At 43.9% G+C, this 21007-nt stretch overlaps 1 protein-coding gene across 1 annotated transcript in view; it reads right to left on the bottom strand.

The window, feature by feature from the left end:
- Positions 1 to 6090: 6090 nt before the first annotated feature.
- The window catches only part of LOC147890811 (ubiquitin-conjugating enzyme E2 28-like), a 51498-nt gene continuing 36581 nt past the window's right edge, over positions 6091 to 21007 (bottom strand). Inside the window, exon 2 of the mRNA XM_087389268.1 lies at positions 6091 to 6787. Within this exon, the coding sequence (XP_087245394.1) occupies positions 6557 to 6787 (231 nt within the window). The 3' untranslated portion in view covers positions 6091 to 6556. The remainder of the gene's footprint in view (positions 6788 to 21007) is intronic.

Raw genomic sequence — 21007 nt, 5'->3', positions numbered from 1 at the left:
CCTGCATGAGTACTTCCTTTGAATTCCCTGTTCTTTCAGATATTCACAAAATTCTTCTGAAAAGTACTCTCCCCCTCCATCAGATCTTAGCACTTTAATATGCACACCTTTCTCTTTTTCAACCATGGCCTTAAAAGCCTTGAAATGGCTGAACACTTCACTTTTGTGCTTCATAAAATAAATCCACACCTTCCTTGTGTAGTCATCAATAAATGTCACATAATAATGGCGTCCACCAATAGAAGCAGCTTTGGTTGTCCAAACATCTGAATGGATCACTTCCAAAGGTCTTCTGCTGACCTTAGCATTTTTAGGAAATGCATGTCTGGCCTGCTTACCCATTTGGCATGCTTCACATACCTTTTGCATTCCCTCAACTCTGAATTTAGGCAAACCTGCAACAATGTTTTTCGTTTGCATAGATTTCAGCCTTTGTATATTCACGTGCCCAATGCGCTTGTGCCATATCTCAATATCTGCAATGACACCTCTCCCATGCGCAAACATAGCAGCTTTCACCTCAGGCATATCAACATCCAAGGTGAACATTCTGCCATTTTTGTTGCCTTTTGCAACCAAGCGGCACTTATTTTTCAGGTCCTCAACAAAGCATCTATCAGGATTAAATCTAACCTGCAGACCTTGCTCAACCATCTGGCCAACTGAAACCAGGTTCTTAGTGATTTTTGGAACATGAAGTACATCTGCCAAGTACTTCGTTTTGCCATCCTGCATAGCCAATGGCACTTTACCAACCTGCGTAATTGGGTGCGCAGTATCATCACCTGTTTCAACATAACCTGGCTTATCCAAATTTCTAACATCATGAAACCACTCACCATGACTGGTCATGTGGTTAGAGGCACCTGAATCAACATACCAAACATCATTGCAAGCTGCAGCATCTCCTGACATGGAGTTAACCATATGCTGCATCACAAAAAGGTGCTCATTTCTGTCGTCACCATGCCCACTTGATGATGCATAGTTGCTTTGCTGCAACTTTCCACTTTTGATGTCATTCTGCTTTTTATAGCATGTATTCTCCTTGTGTCCAAGCTTTCCACAATAATAGCATTCTGTGCTGCTATTTACTTGCTGGTTCCTTTGCCATGAACCACGGCCTCTTTGACTCCCCCTGCCTCTAGAACTACCACGTCCTCCTCCATAGGACTGGTTTTCCTGTTGTTGCTGTTGGTTCTGATTTCCTGCACGGCCACCAGAACGGCCTCTTCCTCTACCCCTGCCTCTACCTGTATTCGAGTAGAAAGCAATCTCTTGAGAAGTTGAGGTGGCTGAACCACCATTCCTTTGCTCTTCACTCAGCAAGAGAGCAATAAGTTCCTGAAAATCAGGAAATGTTTCACGGACTCCAATGGATGTCCGAAATTGTGCATAATCTTTCCCAAGACCATTCAAGGTCACGGACACTAAGTCCTCATCATCAACAGGTGCTCCAATGGAGGCAAGAGAATCTGCAAGGCCTTTCACCTTCAAGGAATACTCATTTATATTCAGATTTTTCCTTTGCACATTGTGCAACTCCTGCTTTAGCTGCATCTTTCGTGCTTTGGTATTTGTGCTATACAGCTTCACCAATGTATCCCATGCCTCCTTAGGCGTCTCTAGATCCTGTATATGCACAATCATAGAATCTGAAATGCTAACGGACAGCCAATACAGGCATTTTCTGGCTTTTTCATGCCATTCTTTAAAGGCCTTCAATTCAGCAGGAGTGGGAGCAGCACCCAAAACTGGTTCTGCAGTTTCACCACTGATGTAATCCCAAACTCCCTTTCCCATAAAGAAGTTTGTCATCCTGAACTTCCATGCTTGGAAGTTGTTCTTGTCAAGCTTCTCACTGACAATGGTAGACAGATTCTCAGACATTTTACAAATCACGAATTGCAACAGCAACCTGTAAACACAGCAAATGCCTCAGAAGGGCAAATAGCAAAACTTCTGCAAAGAGCCTCACAGGGGCAGATCTGCAACACTGACGAAAGTGGTATTTCACCACACAGTCACTTCCTCGTGACGATTTTGCATCAACAGGCAACAGGCATGAATCTGCAACTCCCAATATCTCTGCACATAGGCATACGATGCAATTTCTGTGGCACCTTTCCACCGACTGGCCGCGCGCAGTGGTCGCACAGCAAAAACAGGGCCTTTTTCTGAGTGCCTGTGAAGGACTTCCGCCTTCAGAACGGGCCCCGAAGGGCCTCTCAATCTGAAGCAGTGCACTCCTGCACTTCTGGCTGTGCTACCTGCAGAGATTTGCTCACAAACTCGAAATAGGAAAGCTACACTGGTCCTCTTACCAGGACACCACAAACTTGGCTAGCTTTCTTGAGCTCCTTACCACGAACAAGGCTCTGATACCATGTAAAGAAAGAGGGAGAGAGATAGGAGACTCAAGTTCAGCTTTCTTCACAACACACAAAAGAGAGAGGACACAAGGTTGGAGGGTGAAGCCTTTCTTCACTTTTGCACACAACTATCATACAATAGAAGAGGGAAATACCCTATATGTCAAAACCTAGAATACGTGGTTCATATGTGAACCCAAGCCAAAACATACGTGGTAGTCTAACTACACCACAAGTACAACTAACATAGGCGGTGACATAAATGATAGTCATCCAGGAGATATGTCGGGGATAGAGCTTGATATCTCAACAACAATTTCTAAAAGGAACGGTTGTATATACTATAAGAGTACACTTTGACTTTTTAATATAAAAAACCCTCCTTTTTTTGGGGGGGGAAGAAGATGCAAAGTAGCTCCCGTGGTGTTCTTTAAAAGACGAGTTTTAGCCACTGTCAGCCTTCTTACTCAAACATATTCGCTCAGGATGCTTCTCAGCTTATCGTCCAAACTACCACCATAAATCAAACAAATTCCAATTGGCACATAGGCATGGAAGGTATCAAAGAATGGGATTGGGAAATTTTGTAGAGGTATAAAATCACAATCAAATCTTATTTGCCCCTTGGATGCCTATGACAATGCCATTTCTTAAAGTGGATTACAATGGGCCAATGAGGTTTGATTCCTTAGGGATATGCAAAGCATAGGTAATGGTGGCAAGTAGGTATGTACAACTTGATGACAATATAACTATAATTTATCATACTTTTAGACCATGTTGACCACTTTTTCATATGTGATAGTTCTAATTTGGTAGAACAGGGTCTAGCTGCTCCTTAGGCATTCAAAGCCTTAGGGAATGGTCGAACAATGCTTTGTGCACGGCTGAACCACCATGTGATATCATTTTCATTTTGGTACTTTTAAACACGTAATTTCCCATAATTGATTGGTTCAAAGTCAGCTAACATGATCCAACTATTTCTTGGGTTTAGAAGGGCACAGGGAATGGTGAGAGGAAGGTTTATGCAATGTGAAACTGCCACAAGATTCCATGATCAAACGATTTCATGGATTTCGAAGGCCATCGTGGAATGGTGAAAGGAAGGTTTATACAATGTGAAACCGCCACAAGATTCCATTTGCTTCTTGATTGTCCATACAAATATTAATTTTTATTCTTTTCACACCATGGCAGCTCTTTTCCATGATGTTTATTTCAAACTATGCCAACAGCAACCAATTGGCACACATACATACAAGGCTTTAGGTAATGGTGTTAGGAAATTTTGTTGAAGTGCAAATCACCCCTGCATTTTTTGTTTTTCCATGCCCATGAAAAAAATTCGGCCAGTTTTAGCTCTCTTTAAATGATTAGTTTGGAATGGGATAATACTAATTTATGGTGTGCATAAATGGTGGGAGGATGGTTTATGCAAGCCCAAATCACCAAATTCTCCTTGAGTTCCTATGAAAATGTAGTTTTCTAACACCTTAGCAATTAATTATCCATAAATGATTGTTTTAACCTATGCCAACGTGGTCCAATTGTCACACATGCATACACCCCAAGAAAATGCCATTTTTTGTGGTTTTGGCACCGTGGCAAGCAATTCTTTATGAATGATTGGTTTACAATGGTCCAATGAGATTTGATGGCCAAAGGATGTGCAATGCCATAGGGAATAGTTGGGGGCAGGTATGGACAAGGCTTAACCACCCCATGATCCCATTTTCCTCTTCAATACCCCTTGGAATTGTCATTTAGCACCTTTTAGAGCTCTTGTTCATGTAAATAGTTCTATTGTGGGCTGATAGGGTCCAATTGGCCCTTGTGTATGTAAGGTCATAGAGATTAGTAGAAGGAAGCTCTATGCAGAAGTTACTCTTTCACACCATGGTGAGCATATTTTAATGGATGATTGGTTTAGAGAGGGCTAACAAAATCTTTCTAACCCTTCGGTGTGAAAATCATAAGGAATGGCGGGTCAAAGGTTCTTCTTTCTTTCTTTTACATCCTTGGCCTAGTATTCTATGTTTTGCACTAAAAGCAACCTCTGCAATGCTTCTCATAAGAAGACTCTAAAGAAAATCCCTTTAAGTAGCCTTCTTTTGCAACATGGCTTCCCTTTTGCCTTACCCTTGCCCTTTGCTTAGCACTATGTACCTTGACTCTTTAATAGTACATCTTCATGTACATTCTTCTTTAAGCATTCATTGACTTGTCATTGTTGTCACTCTCTAAGTTCTTTCAAGACATCGCACCTAGCTTTTCAAATGTGCTTAGCTGCCGCCTCTAGTCTTTATATCTGATTCCTCGCTTTAGGGATAAATTATGACCTTGATCTTGGTTAAAACTCAAGTATCTCACCTTCCTCAAATCACCTTAAGATATAACATATGGTTCTATGCATGTAGGATCCTCATTGAGCTATTAATCTCATAGCAATCCTTGAGAATGGCCCATGATCATGCACTCTACAAGCTAACTAAATTATCGACATGAGATTGGGCTTGGGTTCTTTTTCCTTTCTTTGCAATTAACGAGTCGTGATATTTTGGTTTAACTTGACACCAACCTATTCAGTTTCTCATAGAAACTTTCTTCACTGTTGTATTCTAATTGTGACAACTTTCCACAAAAAAACATTGGTTCCAAAACTCCAAATGATAAATTTCTCAAAAGTCTACCCTCACACCTCTAGTGAACTCTCACAAAGTTGGAACCAAGGATCCTCTAAAAGAGCCAATTTTGAAAAGGGCTTTATGCCCTTTGATATTTTTAGTAACAAGGGAAGTTTAAGGTTGCCTAAACATATTTTTTTCCGGATGATGATGAGTCATATAATGAAGTAGCAACTTGGGGACCCGTAGTGTAGGCTAAAATGAATGATTCTAATGCCATGGTAACTTGAGGTCACAAACTAAGATGATCATGATATGTGGCATAATTTTGGCTTATTGTCATGACAAGACTGGTGGGTCTACGGGACACATGGCAATCAAAATGTAGACGTAGTTGACTAGATGATGATGTGGACTACACATTTGAAGCCCCCCACAGGCATGGAAGACTTGGTAATACTGATGAAAAGCTGCCCTCCTAGGGCTTGGAACCCTCTACTCCTAAATGGTGGTTGCTAAAACTTCACTTGCCCATACGGCTTTGGAGCCCCACAAGACTCCAAAGCATCCTAGGTAAGAGCAAATCGGCAATAACACTGAGGGATGGGCATACCTTGAACACATTGCACATGGCATTCTAGAAGCCCTTCTTCACCTCCTCTTTTGAATGCTGGGACCGGTGCCTACAGCGCGCTTTTCATGAAGCCTTTTAACCTTCTCTCTAATCATTGAGACGACTCTTACTTCAAGTCCTGGCCTCCTCCGCAACTTTGTGGCATCTCTCTCATCCTTTTCATGGCAATAGCTTCCAAGAATTTGTGACCTCCAATACAATGTTCCAAACAGCCAGTGCCATGTTGTCTCAGGTATGAGTATCTCGTGGCTCTGATACAATCATAGACAGACACACTGCCACTGTAAAAGTTGGCACCAATCAAAAAGGTCCGCCTATCCTTCTGTCATCCTACGTTCACAAGGCCGAAACATAATGCATTGGCGGAGACCAAACTGCATACAGGCAATCAAAAAATTGATGTGCAAATCCAAATTGTGCATTTGTCCTCTAGCAAAAAACACTACAGAACACTTGCTTCAGAAATAAATTCTTTTGAGACTTCGTAATGGTTTATCCCACAAACATCAAAATCCTTCCTGAGCAGTGAGTTCTCTTCAGGAACCCATACAATATGTCTAACTGAAACAATCCATCTGTCAAGATTGCCCATAACTTACACGCGTTTGTTACAGAAGTTTACTATGCACAAAGCTACAATAAGGCGTTGGTTGGCAATATTGCCTTACATCTTGCATCAATACTTGTTACTACACATGCTTTCAAGAGCTTCAAGAGTGATTACAAGAGATTGGGATTCAGCAGTCCAACATTGTCATATTAATTGGCAGACCATTTGTTCTAAACAAAGAGACGTTAGAATATATTCTGGCAAATCTTTTATCTTAAAACACTGTTCTTCTCAAACTGCTCGCTTCCACGGTCCACCCTTTTAAGGCACCATCTCACCACCTTACTGTGCAGGACTGTTCCTCGTTACCTTATCAATTCATGGCATACTTTTGTGTCCATGCTCTTGCTGTCTCCTCATATTGAGGCCTGTGATTCTTATAGATATGAGCGATTTCAGGCACAAGAGGGTCATCAGGATTTGGATCCGTCAACAAGGAACAGATCGAGAGCAGCACTTTTGAAATGGTCAGAGCTGGACTCCATTGTTCCTTCAAGATGTCTAGGCAAATGCTCCCATTTAAATTTATATTCGGGTGGTACACCTGGCCATGAACAAACGATCAATTCAAAATTAGACCTTTCAGCTAAGCCCCACCACAAATTAGGGATGTTCCACAGCCAGCAAAATGATGCTACAAAAGAGTGCTACATTTAGTTTTGCTACTTCCTTTCTTACTAGTAAGATTGTCAGTCAGCTGTCGGCTCCAATTTGTGACAAAACCACATACAGTTTCAAACTCTCAAATCTCTAATTATTGTGGAGGTGACTATATGAAGAATATATCCTATCTTACGGATTGATTTCATTGAAAACAGTCCATATTCTTATACAGATTACCAATACTTGGAAAACATAAAAATTAAAGATATTTTCAGAAGCGAAATATAACAGATTGAAAAATAATCACAAGGCAAGAAACAAAAGGCCATCAAAACAATGCAAAAGAGAAGAAGCCCACTTAGCAAAACAAGCCTGTGCATATGCTACTAATCCCTTGAATACACCAACAAAAGAGTTATTGTAAAAGGACTGATCCAAAAAAGGGAATGGACTCAGGGTCCTAAGCCCAGCTTTCTCCTGTGGAGATCTCCTGCTATCTTGTCCAGCAAGGGGCCTCATGAGTCTAGACCGTAGCAGGTGACCTCATTTACAAAGAATGCAGCACATTCAGGGTAGTCAATAACCTGATGTCTAGGTATCCGATTCAAAGCAGTACAGAAGTACTTAAATGAATTGTTATCGACAAACCACGAACTTAATATCACTTAAGTAATGCCTTCGCTTCTTCAGAACATGCACAACTTCATAAAGCTCATTCTCATGCCTAAGATACTTGACCTGTGCCAATGTCATCTAGGTGGTTCAGTTTGGTTAGACACCAAGGCCATATTAGTATCTTGCCCAATGTCCTACTTGGAGAACAGTGCTGCAACTACACTCTGGAAGAACAATTCTGCCACTGTTAAAGAGCACCGAACAGTAACTGTTAAGAAGGCACTGTCTTGGATGCTGTTGAGGGGGTGCCAAACAATGATTGTGGAGAAGGCGTTGTCTTGAGCACTATTGAAGAGACACCAACACTGTAAAGCCATTAATTGTAGAGGCGTTGCAAAGTCACAACACCACTGTTGAGGAGAGAGCAGGTCACCGATTGCTACGCACGAGAGCTACATAGAGAATCAGTCAACAAAACTACCACTGCTGCTACACAGCTACATGGCTCCTTTTCATTGTGGAACATACTATCAACCATCAGTCCTAATCTTGCCCCTGGAGACGAGAGGGATCTGAAATTGCTCTAACGCCACTGTTGAACGTGGTAGAGAAGCAGAAGTGAAACATCAACGTGAGGTAGAGGCAAAAACGTCAATGTTGATTATTGCAGTACAACTGAAAGAACAAGTACAAGAATATAACCCACAATGCTATGACATATACCTCCATAGAACTTTGCCATTTGGTCTCGAAAGATTTCGGAATCTCTTGGGTAAACCAATTGCTTACTAAGCTTTGAAATCACAATCAAACAACGAAGACTTTTTAATTTGGCTAGAAGAAGTATATTCTATTAATGCTTGAAAACACCATACAACCAGCTTCCAATAGGAGCTGTCGATGAAAACAAAGAAAAGTATACCTTTGTAAGACTAGAATAAGTCCAATCATACAAATTTAGAATTTTTTGTTGTTCTAAAGATCAAAAATCTACAAAGAAAATAAAAGAGAAAATGAAAGAGAAGAAAAAAGCGGTAAACAAAAACTTTTATGAAAAGCAAAAGGAAGACATACTTAGCAAGCAAAGCAACACTTATGTCGTCATCAGTGCCCAAGCATAAGCAGCTATACTGGGTTTCTAAAGACCCGCGGAGTCTCTTGGGCAAACCCAGTGCTTGCTAAAATACGTCAAATAAACAAAAGAGAATGAAAACAAGAAATAAAGAAGAAACGAAGCAGGTGACTTAAGCAAAAATAAACAAGCAAGTCAAGAAACAAAAACTTCCAAAAAACTAGAATCTCTCTCTCTCTCTCTCTCTCTCTCTTATTTAAAACATAAAAAGTTAAAAGGCACTTTACACTTATGTCTCGTTTCTGCAAAGAGGCAAAAATACATTTCTAACTTAGAAGCACAAGTATACTCAAACAAACTCTCTTTTGAAACTAAAAGAAAAACGGGCTATTCAGCTCCCCGCTTTTTGTTTTCAGCTTAAGTTCAATCATTCTAAACAAACCTAAGGCCGAAACACCATAGATAAAAGACTTCATATCTAAGAATGTGCGAACTTTTTTCATTATTTTCCTTGGATTATACCTCTTGTGTAATAGTAAAGTGATCAAATTACTACAATGAGTGATAAAAGACTCCTTAGTTGTACAAAGGCGGGAAAATCTATGGAATTGGGAAGAAATGACTCCATATTTTGCCAAATCAGAAATGTTTGAGTCAATGTGAGGCATTTTTATAATGTGTAAACCACTATATTCAGGTTGTTCACGTTTATCGTATATATCAACCTCTAATCCTATGGTAGATTGAGAAAGTCTAAGATCTAAGAAAACACAAGAATCCCCTTTTGAAGTGCAGTTCAGTTCACAAGAGTCACGAGGATAGATTCCTTCTCCAAAAGCTCTAGCGTCTTTGTACATAAAGTCTTGAAAGTTAGGAACATCTGGTACAAATAAATCATCTATAAAACGCCTAACTTGACTAAGCTTATGTAAAATGATAGGGCAGGTATTGATAGAAATAAGACGTTGCATAAACTCAAATTCATAAGTGAAAAGATAAAAGTTTGCTAAAAAGACGGCACAATTAGTGCCCATGGGGATTCCTATAACTTGTTGAAACAAAGAATCACCTATTGTGATGTAAAGATTATCTAAAAGAAAATCTATCCAAGAGCAAACATCTTCTACACTTACTACCTTTGTGTATCTTTTCTTTTTAGAACCTATGTCATGATCTTTATTTTTTAGCCACAAAAAGTCAAAGCATAAGGCTGTTTTCTCAACTTTTAGCACTTTGCATCTATCTTTGTCAAATCTCAGCTTGAAAACTTCAGCCACTAGCTTTTTAATTCTAAACTTCAGGTCTTCCAGCTCAATCTTTGTGTAAAGCGTCGTAAAATCATAGGTTTGAAGGAGAATAGGAGACTCTTTTTCCTGAATGCTTCGAGAGGAATTAAAAAATTTTACAACAGGAATCACTCCTACAGAGTCATTTAAAATCCAGCTTGAGTTCGAGGGGACATCTGCCTCTTTTAATAAGTCCCTCCAAAGTTCATGGACACTAGGCAACATGGCTTTGAAGCAGTAGCTTAGCCATTTAGAGATATTCGTCAAAGTAGTCTCACAAGCAGCTGCAATAAATCTTGGGTTTTTTGGAGATTTGTGAAACTTCCAAGCAGCACAAAGAAAAGGTATGCTTGGATTGCAAACAAACCCAGAAGACTTGCAAAAACTCTGATGTTTTGAGATCAAATCTTTTTGAGAAACTAAGGCGGGGGCGTAAGTTTTGGCAGACGAGTTCACTTCTCTCAAAAGACATTCTAAGTAAAACTTTTTGCAAATAAAAACAAAGTTATTGGAACATTTGTCCACATAAGAAATGACAAAATTCCAATGGAATTTTCGAAGAAGAGTTTCATCTTCTTTCGAAAGAAGGTTACTTTTCTTTGAGCAAATAACCGAAGGGACTTCTTCTAGTTTCAAAGCAACTTTCTTCAAAATCTTCCCCTTCCATTCTGATAAGATATTTTTAACTCCTAAACATTCTTCTAATTGCAAAACAAACTTTGAGATTCCCTTATCGATAGCTTTTAAAAGGCAAGACTCTTTAAAAGAGTACTAGCTACAAGAACCACCATCCATTTCCAGATCTCACCGCTCATCACCTATAGAGAGTACAAAACAGGAGCTAGCAGCCATGCTGGTGGTCTATATGCCCAATGAATACCCCTCACGGAAAGCGTGTGGAAAACTCCTACCGGCCGTGTCTGGCAGAAACGCTCCCGTCTCTCGACAGTCGCTCTCGAGCCTCGAGTACCGCGCTCCCAAATGGCGCGCAATGTGAAGATGATATCCTTGCAGATGGCTACTAGAGTAGCCGTCGGAGGGATCAACTGGCTCCCCATCACCCTACTACATCTGGCCACCCATACGTTCTAGGCAGCGATGCTAGAGACAGTCTCCCAAACACCATCCTCCGAGAGAGCTGGTGGGCGTGAGCGCGTGGGCTGAACTGCATCATGGATCTCAATCCGGGAAACCTGCTGTCCATGTATTCTATAAGCCGGCGTGACAGGGTCGATCGCAAAGGCGTGGACTCCCTCCGATACCCCTGTCCGCGAGAACTACCCTGACCAGCAATGGGGGGTCCAGAAGCTCCGTAGTCCCTCCCACCGGGAGTCTAGGATCGCCTCCTTAATCTCTTGCATCTCCTCGGAGATAGGAGAGGGCCTGTCTGCGGGCCTCTGTCTCTCTAGGAAGTTGTCTCCATGCCCCAAAGGATCTAGCCCGTCCCCTGTCCCACTGTGCCCATCTGATATGAGTCCGTTGCCCCAGCATGCGCCCCTCTCAAACTCCTCTCTGTAAGACAGCCTAGCCCGTATGAGTCCTCCTACCAATCTCTGCCACACTCTAAAGAGACTCTGCATCAACGGAGAGCCCCTCCCTGTCAACGGAGCTTCGGAGAAGATCCACTTGTAGGACTGCTGCCACTGCCCCCAGTGGGAGGTGTGTTCCCAACTGGAGTAGGAGCTTCCACGGTTCCACACCCGGAGTAAGGCCTCTCACAACCAGCTTGCCCAAGAGGGCTCTGCTATGCATCTCTGGGTCAATAATGCCAAGTCCCCCCTGCATCTGTGGCAAGATCATTGTCTGCCAGGCCACCCTGGCTCTAGTTTTGCGCGTGCCATCTGATCCCAACCAGAGGAAGTTCCATACTAGGCACCGTGGCTGCCCCATGCAGCCCTAATGAAAACACCAACACGAGGCGATGTACCAGGCTGTGGCTAAGAGTACCTGGTTCACCACTAGTGCACGAGCCGCAAGTGAGTTTGGCAGAGCTCCAGTATAAGAGCTTCCACCTGACACTCTGTCCCCTTTAAACTTATGCACTATGAGTTTTTCCTTGATATCCTTGGCTGCATAATTCTTGTGTGTGCAGCCTCCAGAAGTGCGGGCATCATCACGCTTGAGGTTCACATAATCGGAGAAGGGCATCTCAAGTTTGATGGCCTCAGGTAGGGCCTTATAGGAACGCAAAGAATCTGCCAACATATCATCAAAAGTTGCTTGCTGCCCACCACCAACCCCCTGCTACGTAGTAGCTGCTGCCATCTGATGCACTAGCTATATGTGCTCGCTCGCAGAGCGATAGGTGCATGAACCCCACGCTGGGTCTCTCTACCAAATGCATCTCTCCGAAATGATGGCATACCAAAGGGCTGAGAAGAGGACTTACCTCTCTCCCAAGGGTGTGGGCTGCCATATAAACCCAAGCCAGCTCCAGGCATACTCGTTGGTGCGGTGAAACTAGCCGGATGCACACCAATGGGTCGGGCCAAAAGAGACGGCTCAGCCTGCATAGATGCAGAAAGCTGAGAGCCAAAAGATGGCCTGACATCCTGCAAGAAGGTGCTCTATGGCACAGAAAATGCATCATCTAAGTCTAGATAACCCATGTTGGGGTACATGCAATGGTCCAGAAGACTGATGCTCATAGGCACGACGCGCATCTGCCATAAAACCCCTGTGTGGAGCAGACAAAACATCCTAACTATCTGAATGGTCCCCTTGCTGGGGTGTGGGCTGCTTACCCTTATCCTGCATAGCAATGGTAGATGTGATCTACTAACCAATCTACTGTCTCATTTGGGCGAGAGCAGTATCCTGCATAGCCATGGCTGTGGTAAGCTACTGGCTGAACTCATGTCCTATCTGGCGGAAAGCACCTTGGAGCATAGAGGAAAGGGCATCCAAAAACTGCGTCAGCGCTGCCTGCGCTTCCCAGGATGCTAGAGAGAGAGGCTGAGTGGAAGGAGCCTCCGTACCACCAGTGGATGCAACCACTGTGGCAGGCACTTGGTCATACTGAGCAGCCTCATCACTATCATGCAATATCTCACGAGGGGCACGCTTCGGTGGCATGGTGACTGACCCTAGAGAGATAAGCTTGAATGTAGACAAAGAGAAATGGATAGCAAATCCCTGTTGTAATGAGCACCTGAGATAGTGTGTGGAAAACACGATTTGAATAAGCCAAAATAGGGCTGTAGAAACCCCCTTAAAGAGGCTGGAAATTTTTGAGTTTTTGCCTCTTTTTTTTCCTTCTTTTTTTTGAGGGGGGTGCCTAAGTCACCTAAGACACTTAGGACTCCTAACCTAAAGACTGGTAAAGACAGTTAGGACAATGAACTAAGGTAGCCTAACTTGACCATTTAACCCTAGTTAGCACTAACCAACCTAACCCACTAACTGAACCTAAACCCAACCAAACTAACTAAACCTAACCAAAGTAACCCAAACCCACTAACTAGTTAGACCTAAACTAACCTAACCAACAAACCAAACCCTCTAACCCACTGTAGTCTGCAACCTTAGAGGCTAAGGTTTGCAGGTGGGCGGCACACGGGCGCAGACTGGCGTGAGAGGCGCAATCAGGAGACGCACGCGCACGGACGGGCAGAGAGGATGGACGGTGACGGTGATGGGGATCGATGGCAGAGACTGTTGCGTTATTCTTGTTGGCTGCTCATGGTGAGTGGATGGCAACCGACAGGCAAACGGACGTAGGCCGACGATCTTGCCACTTGGTCTCCTAGTCATGTGCAGCACTAGACATTCTGCCATATAGGGTAGCCCTCGTAAGGCGACCTGCTCATCATCTGTCCTACAGCCGAATTGGAGCTTGCTCGTAGGCCCTTACGACCTGCTAGTCATCTGTGCCGCAGCCAAATTAGAGCTTGCTGGTAGGCTCGTGTTGCTCGTATGGCATGCTCAAGTCAGCTTACAGAGAGCTGATGGCGAATGTTTTGAGGCTCTTTGCGTTGTGGCGCTGGTCAGCCGGTCATTGTACGTTATTATGCCTTCATAGTAATCTGTCGTAGGGGTGCTGATGTAGCTCAGAATGAAGGGTGAAAGAGAAAGCAAAAGTGCCAAAATCGGGCTCTGATACCAATGTAGAAAAGGGGATAGGGACAGATTTGGAGAGAGGGGATGGAGGAGCAGAAGGAAGAGAGAGAGAGGGGAAGAAGGGAGGAGAAGGGATAGGAGAGAGAGAATGAGGTAGGAAAGAGAGGGAGAGATTGAGAGGGAGTAGGAAAGAGAGAGAGAGAGAGAGAACGTAGGTAGGAAGGAGGAAGGGAGAGTAGATAGGATTAGATGTCACATCAAAAGTACATAGTAGGGGGTGGATGGAGACTTATATAGGCCCTCCACATTTTCCACCTAAAGAACCTCTAACTTGGCCCCTTTTCCCCCTTCATTACATCTACTAATGTGACAAATCATTCGCCTATTATTTTCTTATTATAATTTTCCAGGTTAACCTCTAGAAAATGGCTACCAAATAAAAGCTTAGTCCTTTTCAAGCATAGTTTAGTAACCCCATGCACCATTACATTGGCATGTTAGTCCCGTCGTATCTACTCACTTCTTTTGGACCCAATTACTAATCTAACCTCGTGCTAATGATAGTTTTCCACGGTAAAAGGCCATAACCCTATAGAAAACAAACATCTTCTATGGTTTCATATGGCCTTATTTGGTAAACCCCATGCATCACATGACTATTGTTCTATTAAAAGTCTAGCTACATCTATTGTAAAAAACTTCATCACATTCATATGCATGTGGATCATAGGCATACGCATAAACCTCTAGTATGGCATGTTGTTGGAGAATAAGAGCTCCACCCTTCAGACACCCACCTAGATTAGATGTTCAGCTGTAAGTCCCCAATGATGAGAAGCCATGAGCAGTAGCGTAGGTGGTGGATGGATGCATTTTTAGCCATCTCTAAGTCAAATAGATAGGCTGATCTATGTACATCCTCGCATAGATCCTTGGGCCTCCCTGCTGCTCTGAAATGCAGCCAATGCTTAGGCACCTCTGAATTATTCCTAGCCTTCCCGCTCCTCTACCACTCAGCCAACTGTGACGCTCTGTGAATAATTGCCAAGGCCCCAAATGCGGCCCTTTTACAGGGCTCAAGCCTTGTTGATCTAGCAGAGCCAAGGCCTGTATCTCGATATCATGGCCATGAGGGAGAGGTATGGATGGAATCTAAGTCAAGTATGCAGCTCGACTTCTTTCATGTCCTTTACACATGAGTGATTCTGTAAATAAGGTTTACTCTCTAGAGTTTACATCTTTGCTACCAGAAGGGATCCTTAGCCAAGGAATCCACATCATAGCTTGCCTATTCAATAGAAAAAAATACCCATGAAAACTTGGTTATTTCATCTTCTAAGTAGGAAGAGAATGTATCCTACCCGCTTAATCCGGGCAGAGGATACAAGAGTTCTAGTACTCAATGTTCGTGCCATGCGCTTAGACTAAAGTACTGATGAACTGAGTTTAAGAAGTTCCCTTTAAATCTGGCTATTTCTGAGCGAATCCTCACTCCAATATAGCATAGCTTATTGAAAGGTTTACCAACACGATATAGCCACGTCATCAGGTAAAGGTCCTAGTCTTGATTACACAACTAAATGACAACCCTTGGATTTTTTGAACAGTGGGTTAGCCAACCGCACATTGTTCTTGTTACCAGTACTAAGGTGTTGTGACTTGCCATTTCATGGCTGCTTAGTGAAATCATAACTAATCATTCACTCTCTTGGCATCAATTCCCGCGTCCTATACCATGGGAATCCATCAATCGGGTGATTGGTCTAGATTTGAATACCAAGGATATTCAAATAGTTGTGAGACAAGACTTGATAAATAAAGAAACAAACATATACTTCTTGAATTCATCATAGAACACGAAAGTACTTTAAAAGCCTTTCCAAACATGTGCTTTAAATATATGAAATGTTTTTTTTTTTTGTGGGCAAAAAGAGACTTCTATTAAGTATTAAAGAAAAACCGTTAGAGCAAGTTCCATACGGGATACATCATGCAATGCACGAAAAGCTCAAGAGCCAAAAAGAAAGGATTGAGGCTGATAGTGCCATCTCAATCCGGTAGAAACCTCCGAGAAAAAGGGAGAACCTCTCCAAACTCGAAGAAATATAGTCCTTCTAGAAGAGGCTGCCCGTGAAGCGCCCTGCATGCTAGCCCATATGGCTATCAAAGTGTGAACCCTGTCAGACCAAATACCCGTGAACACCTGTAATGGGTGTATCTGGGTGCCATCCAAGGCCTCAGTACATCTGGCTCTCCAAATATGCCAAGAGGAAATGCTAGCCGAAATCTCCCAAGAGGTGTCCACTGAAACATGAGAAGCTCTGAAGGGAGTAAGTGGTACATCCTGTAGAGAGCAGGGCTCTATCACCTGCCGGCAGACCGAGAGTGCCCAAGAAGAAGGCTCACCCTCATAAAACACGTGGGGCCCGGTAAGAGATAACCATGCAACCGAGCCCCAAGTCATGAAGAAAGGGGAAGTGTGAAAGATACTGAGTATCCGAGCAACCCCTTTCCAAACAGTCCTCGCCTGACTGCAGTCCCAAAGACAATGTCGCACTGACTCCTCTGCAGAATGGCATCGAGGACAAGTGGGATCAGCCCCAAATCGTGATCTCCACAGGTTCACTGCAATCCCTCCATGAATAGAAAGCCAAAAGAAAAGAGTGATCTTTCTATTTCTGAGGGATTTCCAGAGCCTCCTCCAAAAATTTCTACGCAAGTCTGCGGTGATGAAGAAGCTTTCCCAATGGAGGGCTCTGGAGGGAATCCAACCCCTACTGTTCAGCTGAAACCTCTTGGCATTACCAACCGTGAAACGAAAGAAGGGAATCCCCCTCTCTCGGTGCCCATGATCTATCCATTCCCACTCTCCTAGGTCCCACTGCAAGCACCTGATAGGTGCACCTCCATATAACCACAACCTCCAGGATCCCAAGGCCAAGAGCAGAGGGTTGGGGTCTAAGTACCACTGCAAGCCCGCTCCAAGGTCCACAAAACCAGCAATCCTGAGAGGCTGAAAGGCAACCTCAAGAAGAATGCCATCCTTGGATGTAGAAAGTAAACCTCCATCCCCAACATCAAAGACCAGTGCGTCTTCCCCGAGACCTCGGAGAGCGATCACCTGTGAAGGAACTGATGTCCTCGAAAAAGCCCCCATCCAAGTGGTGGAAATGATAGGCAGCTCAACTGTCCATTCCACCGGGATGGTTGCATCTATCTGCTGAATCCTGCGTGCTACCCCTCTGAGGTGACTCACGGACTGAAGTCTCTGATCCACAGGTAGCCTAATAAAAGATTTCCAAGTGCCTACTGTGTAGGCGGGGCCTCTCTCCCATTTAGACCACTGCATGTAATGGGAAGTGCCCATTGGTCTGGCATGCTCGTCAAGAATACTATCATTCCAAATGATCGGCTACCTATCAATCTCTTCGATGGTAGAAGGTGAAATCCTTCGAAGAGTGTTCCTAAAGCTCCCCCAAGCTTTCAGGATGGCAGTCATGAGAGGAGAGGCAGGAGATCTGAGAGGGGCTGATGTGAAAATCCATCGAGGGCTGTCCACCCAATCATCTCCCAAGGTTGGTGTGCAAGCCTGAATGCGTCCAAAAAAGAAATCCTTCCAAGGTTCCTGCCCAGGCATGAGCCCCCTCACCACCACCTTACAAAGCAAAGCCCTACACTGCAAGTCCGGGTCAATGATATTAAGGCCCCTTCACATGTAGGAAGAATAATAGTCTCCCAGGCCACCCTTGCTGCAACATCTGCTGTGCCATCAAGTCCACTCCATAAAAAATTCCCGATTGGTCTGATGAGCTGAGTGATGCAATCCCTAGACCGGCACCAGCAAGAACACACGAACCAGGAGGTGGCCAAGAGAACCTGGTTCACTACCACAACTCTAGATGCAAGGTCGAGTTTGGCAGAGCTCCAGAAAAGGAGCTTTTTCCTTATACTTTTTAGTACTGGGGCAAACTGCTGTGCTAGAGAGATGTCCAATCCTACCTGGCATCCCAAATACCTGATAGGAACACCCCTCTGAATCCAAGAAAAACCAATGTCAACTCCCCAGCCTGGAGTGTCCTCATCACTGATCCAAAAGCCAAAGGATTTATGCCAGTTAATGTGTGCCCCGGCAGCTGAGCAAAAGATATCCAAGGCTGTCCGGAAAGAATCAAGTGATTGCAAGGAGGCCTGAATAAAAATAGCAGTGTCATCAGCCAACTCATAGTCAAAAAGCTCTTGCTCCTGTCTCAAGGGCAGTCTCAGCCCAAAAAGCTCAGCCTGAGATCCAAGGAAGATACTCATAGCTTCTGCCACAAAAAGAAAGAGGAAGGGGGCTAAAGGGCATCCCTGACAAACTGATCTGAAAATATGAAACCTGTCACCCCTTACCCCTCCAATCAAAACCTGGCTGTGGGCTGATCTGTAAAGGGAGGCCACCCCTCTGATCCAAGCATCTGAAAATCCAAACCGTAGAAGAGTGCCCTCAAGAAAACCCCAATCTACTCTGTCATAGGCTTTCTCGAAGTCCAAGTGTAAAACTGCTAGCCTCTGTCCACTCTGCATAGCCTACTCTGTGGCTTCCCAAAAGGAAAAGATATAATCAAAAATGCTCCTGCCATGCACAAAGCCTGTCTGAGTATTATGGATGAGATCTGGAAGAAGGGGCTGTAGTTGGATGCTGATCACCTTGGCAAGGATTTTGTAAAGAGTGCCCAAAAGAGTGATGGGTCTCCAATGGGATACAAAATTCCTGTTGCCACCTTTCGGGATAAGGTGAATGAGTCCCTCGGTCAGTGAGTCAGGCATCTCGCCCGAGTCCCAAATGCCCTGCAGGGCTGAAGTAATATGATCACCTATCATATCTCAAAAGGCTATAAAAAAAGAGGGAGTTAAGACCATCGGAACTAAGGCACTTGCCCTTATGAAAGGCAAAAAGAGCAGTCTTGAACTCTGTGTTGGTAAAGCGTGCATCAAGTGAGCATAACATCTCTGGGGTGACCAACACAGATAAACTCTGCCAAACTTCATCTCTAGCCACCTCTCTGGCCTGTGAGTTCGGATCTGCGGAAAGAAGGGAGGTATAAAAATCTGTCGCTAAGTGCATGACGGTCTCCGGATGGGACTGCAAAACGTCGTCAGAGTCAATAAGCTGCCTGACACTCTCTCTACTATGTCTGGGGCCAAGTGTAGAAAAAAAGTGTTTATTGACTCTCCCTCCCATATGAATCCAAAAGGACTCCCGTGCATGGAAGGCATACTCTGCTCTCTGATCAAGCAAGGTCTGCAAGTGAGCCCTTGCCGCAGCAAGGCGCTCCTGTATCCAAGCATCTGAAGGTCGTTTCTGCTCCTCCCTCTGAAGGGCTGCCAACTGCCGGCGGATACCGGTCTCTCGCCTGAGTACCTCACCACGCCGAGCACTAGCAACTAAGTGATAGAAGTCGCTGATAGTGTCAAGTGCTGTGGCCACATGTGAAGGACCGGCCCACCCCCCCTTGCATATGAGAAACCCAGATCTCCAACACTGCCTCTGTAAGAGTCTCATCCGTGTAAAAGGCGTCTGGGATCCTGATATTGTGAGACCGTCCTCTCAGATGAGGCTCTGGAATGTTTAAACCTGTGTTTAGGAAAAATTTCAAATATTGCACATGAACTCAGAAGAAGACATTACAAGGTAGCAAATAACATAATGGACAGCCTATAGTAATAATCTTTAGAGTGGCACACGTTGATAATTACATGCATATCACTTGATCCAAAAGAACAAAATGGTGGTACTGTTACGATAAGAGCTCATCAAAAAATATTTGGCTTTGGGTTTAAATAACTTCTCTTCCAAGAGGAAGTTACGTAGTGAAAACTAGGAGGATTTAAAAAGTACTAAACCCAACAGTAACTCCTCTACTTCCCTTGGTCAAACCTGGAGCTAGCAGAGCAACTTTTTCAAGCAATTCTCCAAGTAGATCATTGTTTGGACTGGCTGTCCAAAACTTATTGCCCTTTCAGGGCGCTGCATACAGCTCTAGATGTCTAATGGGCAACATGTCTATTGATTGCAGTTCAATATGCGCAGATTTTGAGAGGGGGGAGTGTAGTGGAAGAGAGCAAGAGAGTGAGAGTAAGAGAGAGTGACACTCTAGTGCGGGTGTGAAGAATAATGAGCCACACCACAAACTCACTTATGTTTTATTAGGATTAGGTTTACCCTATGACTGTCTTCAGACAGTCATAGGTGTCCTATCTTTTAATGAAGGGTTGGCAATGTGCCTTTACCCCAACAACCTCCCACCCAAAGGCCAATGTGCCTAAAGGGGAGAAAAGAATAAAAATTACAGCAATATATAGTTACTGTATACAAGACCATAAAGTAAGAATGGTCTCATCCTAATCCCATGATGTGGCGGCAATGTGCAAACCGCTCTGTAGGCAAGCTCTTAGTGAGCAAATCTGCAGGATTATCATCAGTATGCACTTTCACAAGCTCAAGTCGCTTGTCTTCCAGTACCTCCCTGATGAAATGATATTTCACTTCTATGTGCTTGGTCTTCTGATGAAAGACCGGATTCTTTGCCAACGTGATAGCACTCTGACTATCACAATGCAAAACTGGCATATCTCCTGTAATGCCCAAATCTCCCACCAACCGAGTAAGCCATATTGCTTCCTTGCAAGCTTCAGTGGCTGCAACATATTCAGCTTCTGTGGTTGACAGTGCAACGCATTTCTGCAACCGAGACACCCATGATATAGCACCTCCTGCAAATGTGAAAATATAACCGGTAGTAGACTTCCGGTTATCCGCATTCCCTGCATAGTCTGAATCTGTAAAACCATGCACCAATGCATCCTGCCTACCATAGCATATGCACAAGTCTTTGGTACCTTTGAGATACCTCAAGACACCTTTCACTGCTTCCCAATGCCGCTTGCCTGGATTTGCCATATACCTGCTGATGACTCCCACCGCAAAAGCAATATCCGGACGAGTGGCAACCATGGCATACATCAGAGATCCAACTGCAGATGCATACGGAACCTTGGCCATTTCAGCCTTATCATCATCTGATCTGGGGCTGTCCTTACTGCTGAGTTTTAAATGTGGAGGTAACGGGGTACTAATAGACTTCCCCAC

This window comes from Dipteris shenzhenensis, chromosome 18, assembly GCF_047967505.1.
Source record: "Dipteris shenzhenensis isolate YYH24624 ecotype China chromosome 18, Dip_SZ_1.0, whole genome shotgun sequence".
Taxonomy (NCBI): domain Eukaryota; kingdom Viridiplantae; phylum Streptophyta; class Polypodiopsida; order Gleicheniales; family Dipteridaceae; genus Dipteris; species Dipteris shenzhenensis.
The sequence above is the reverse complement of the archived record's forward strand: the minus strand, read 5'-3'. Positions and strand labels throughout refer to the sequence as shown.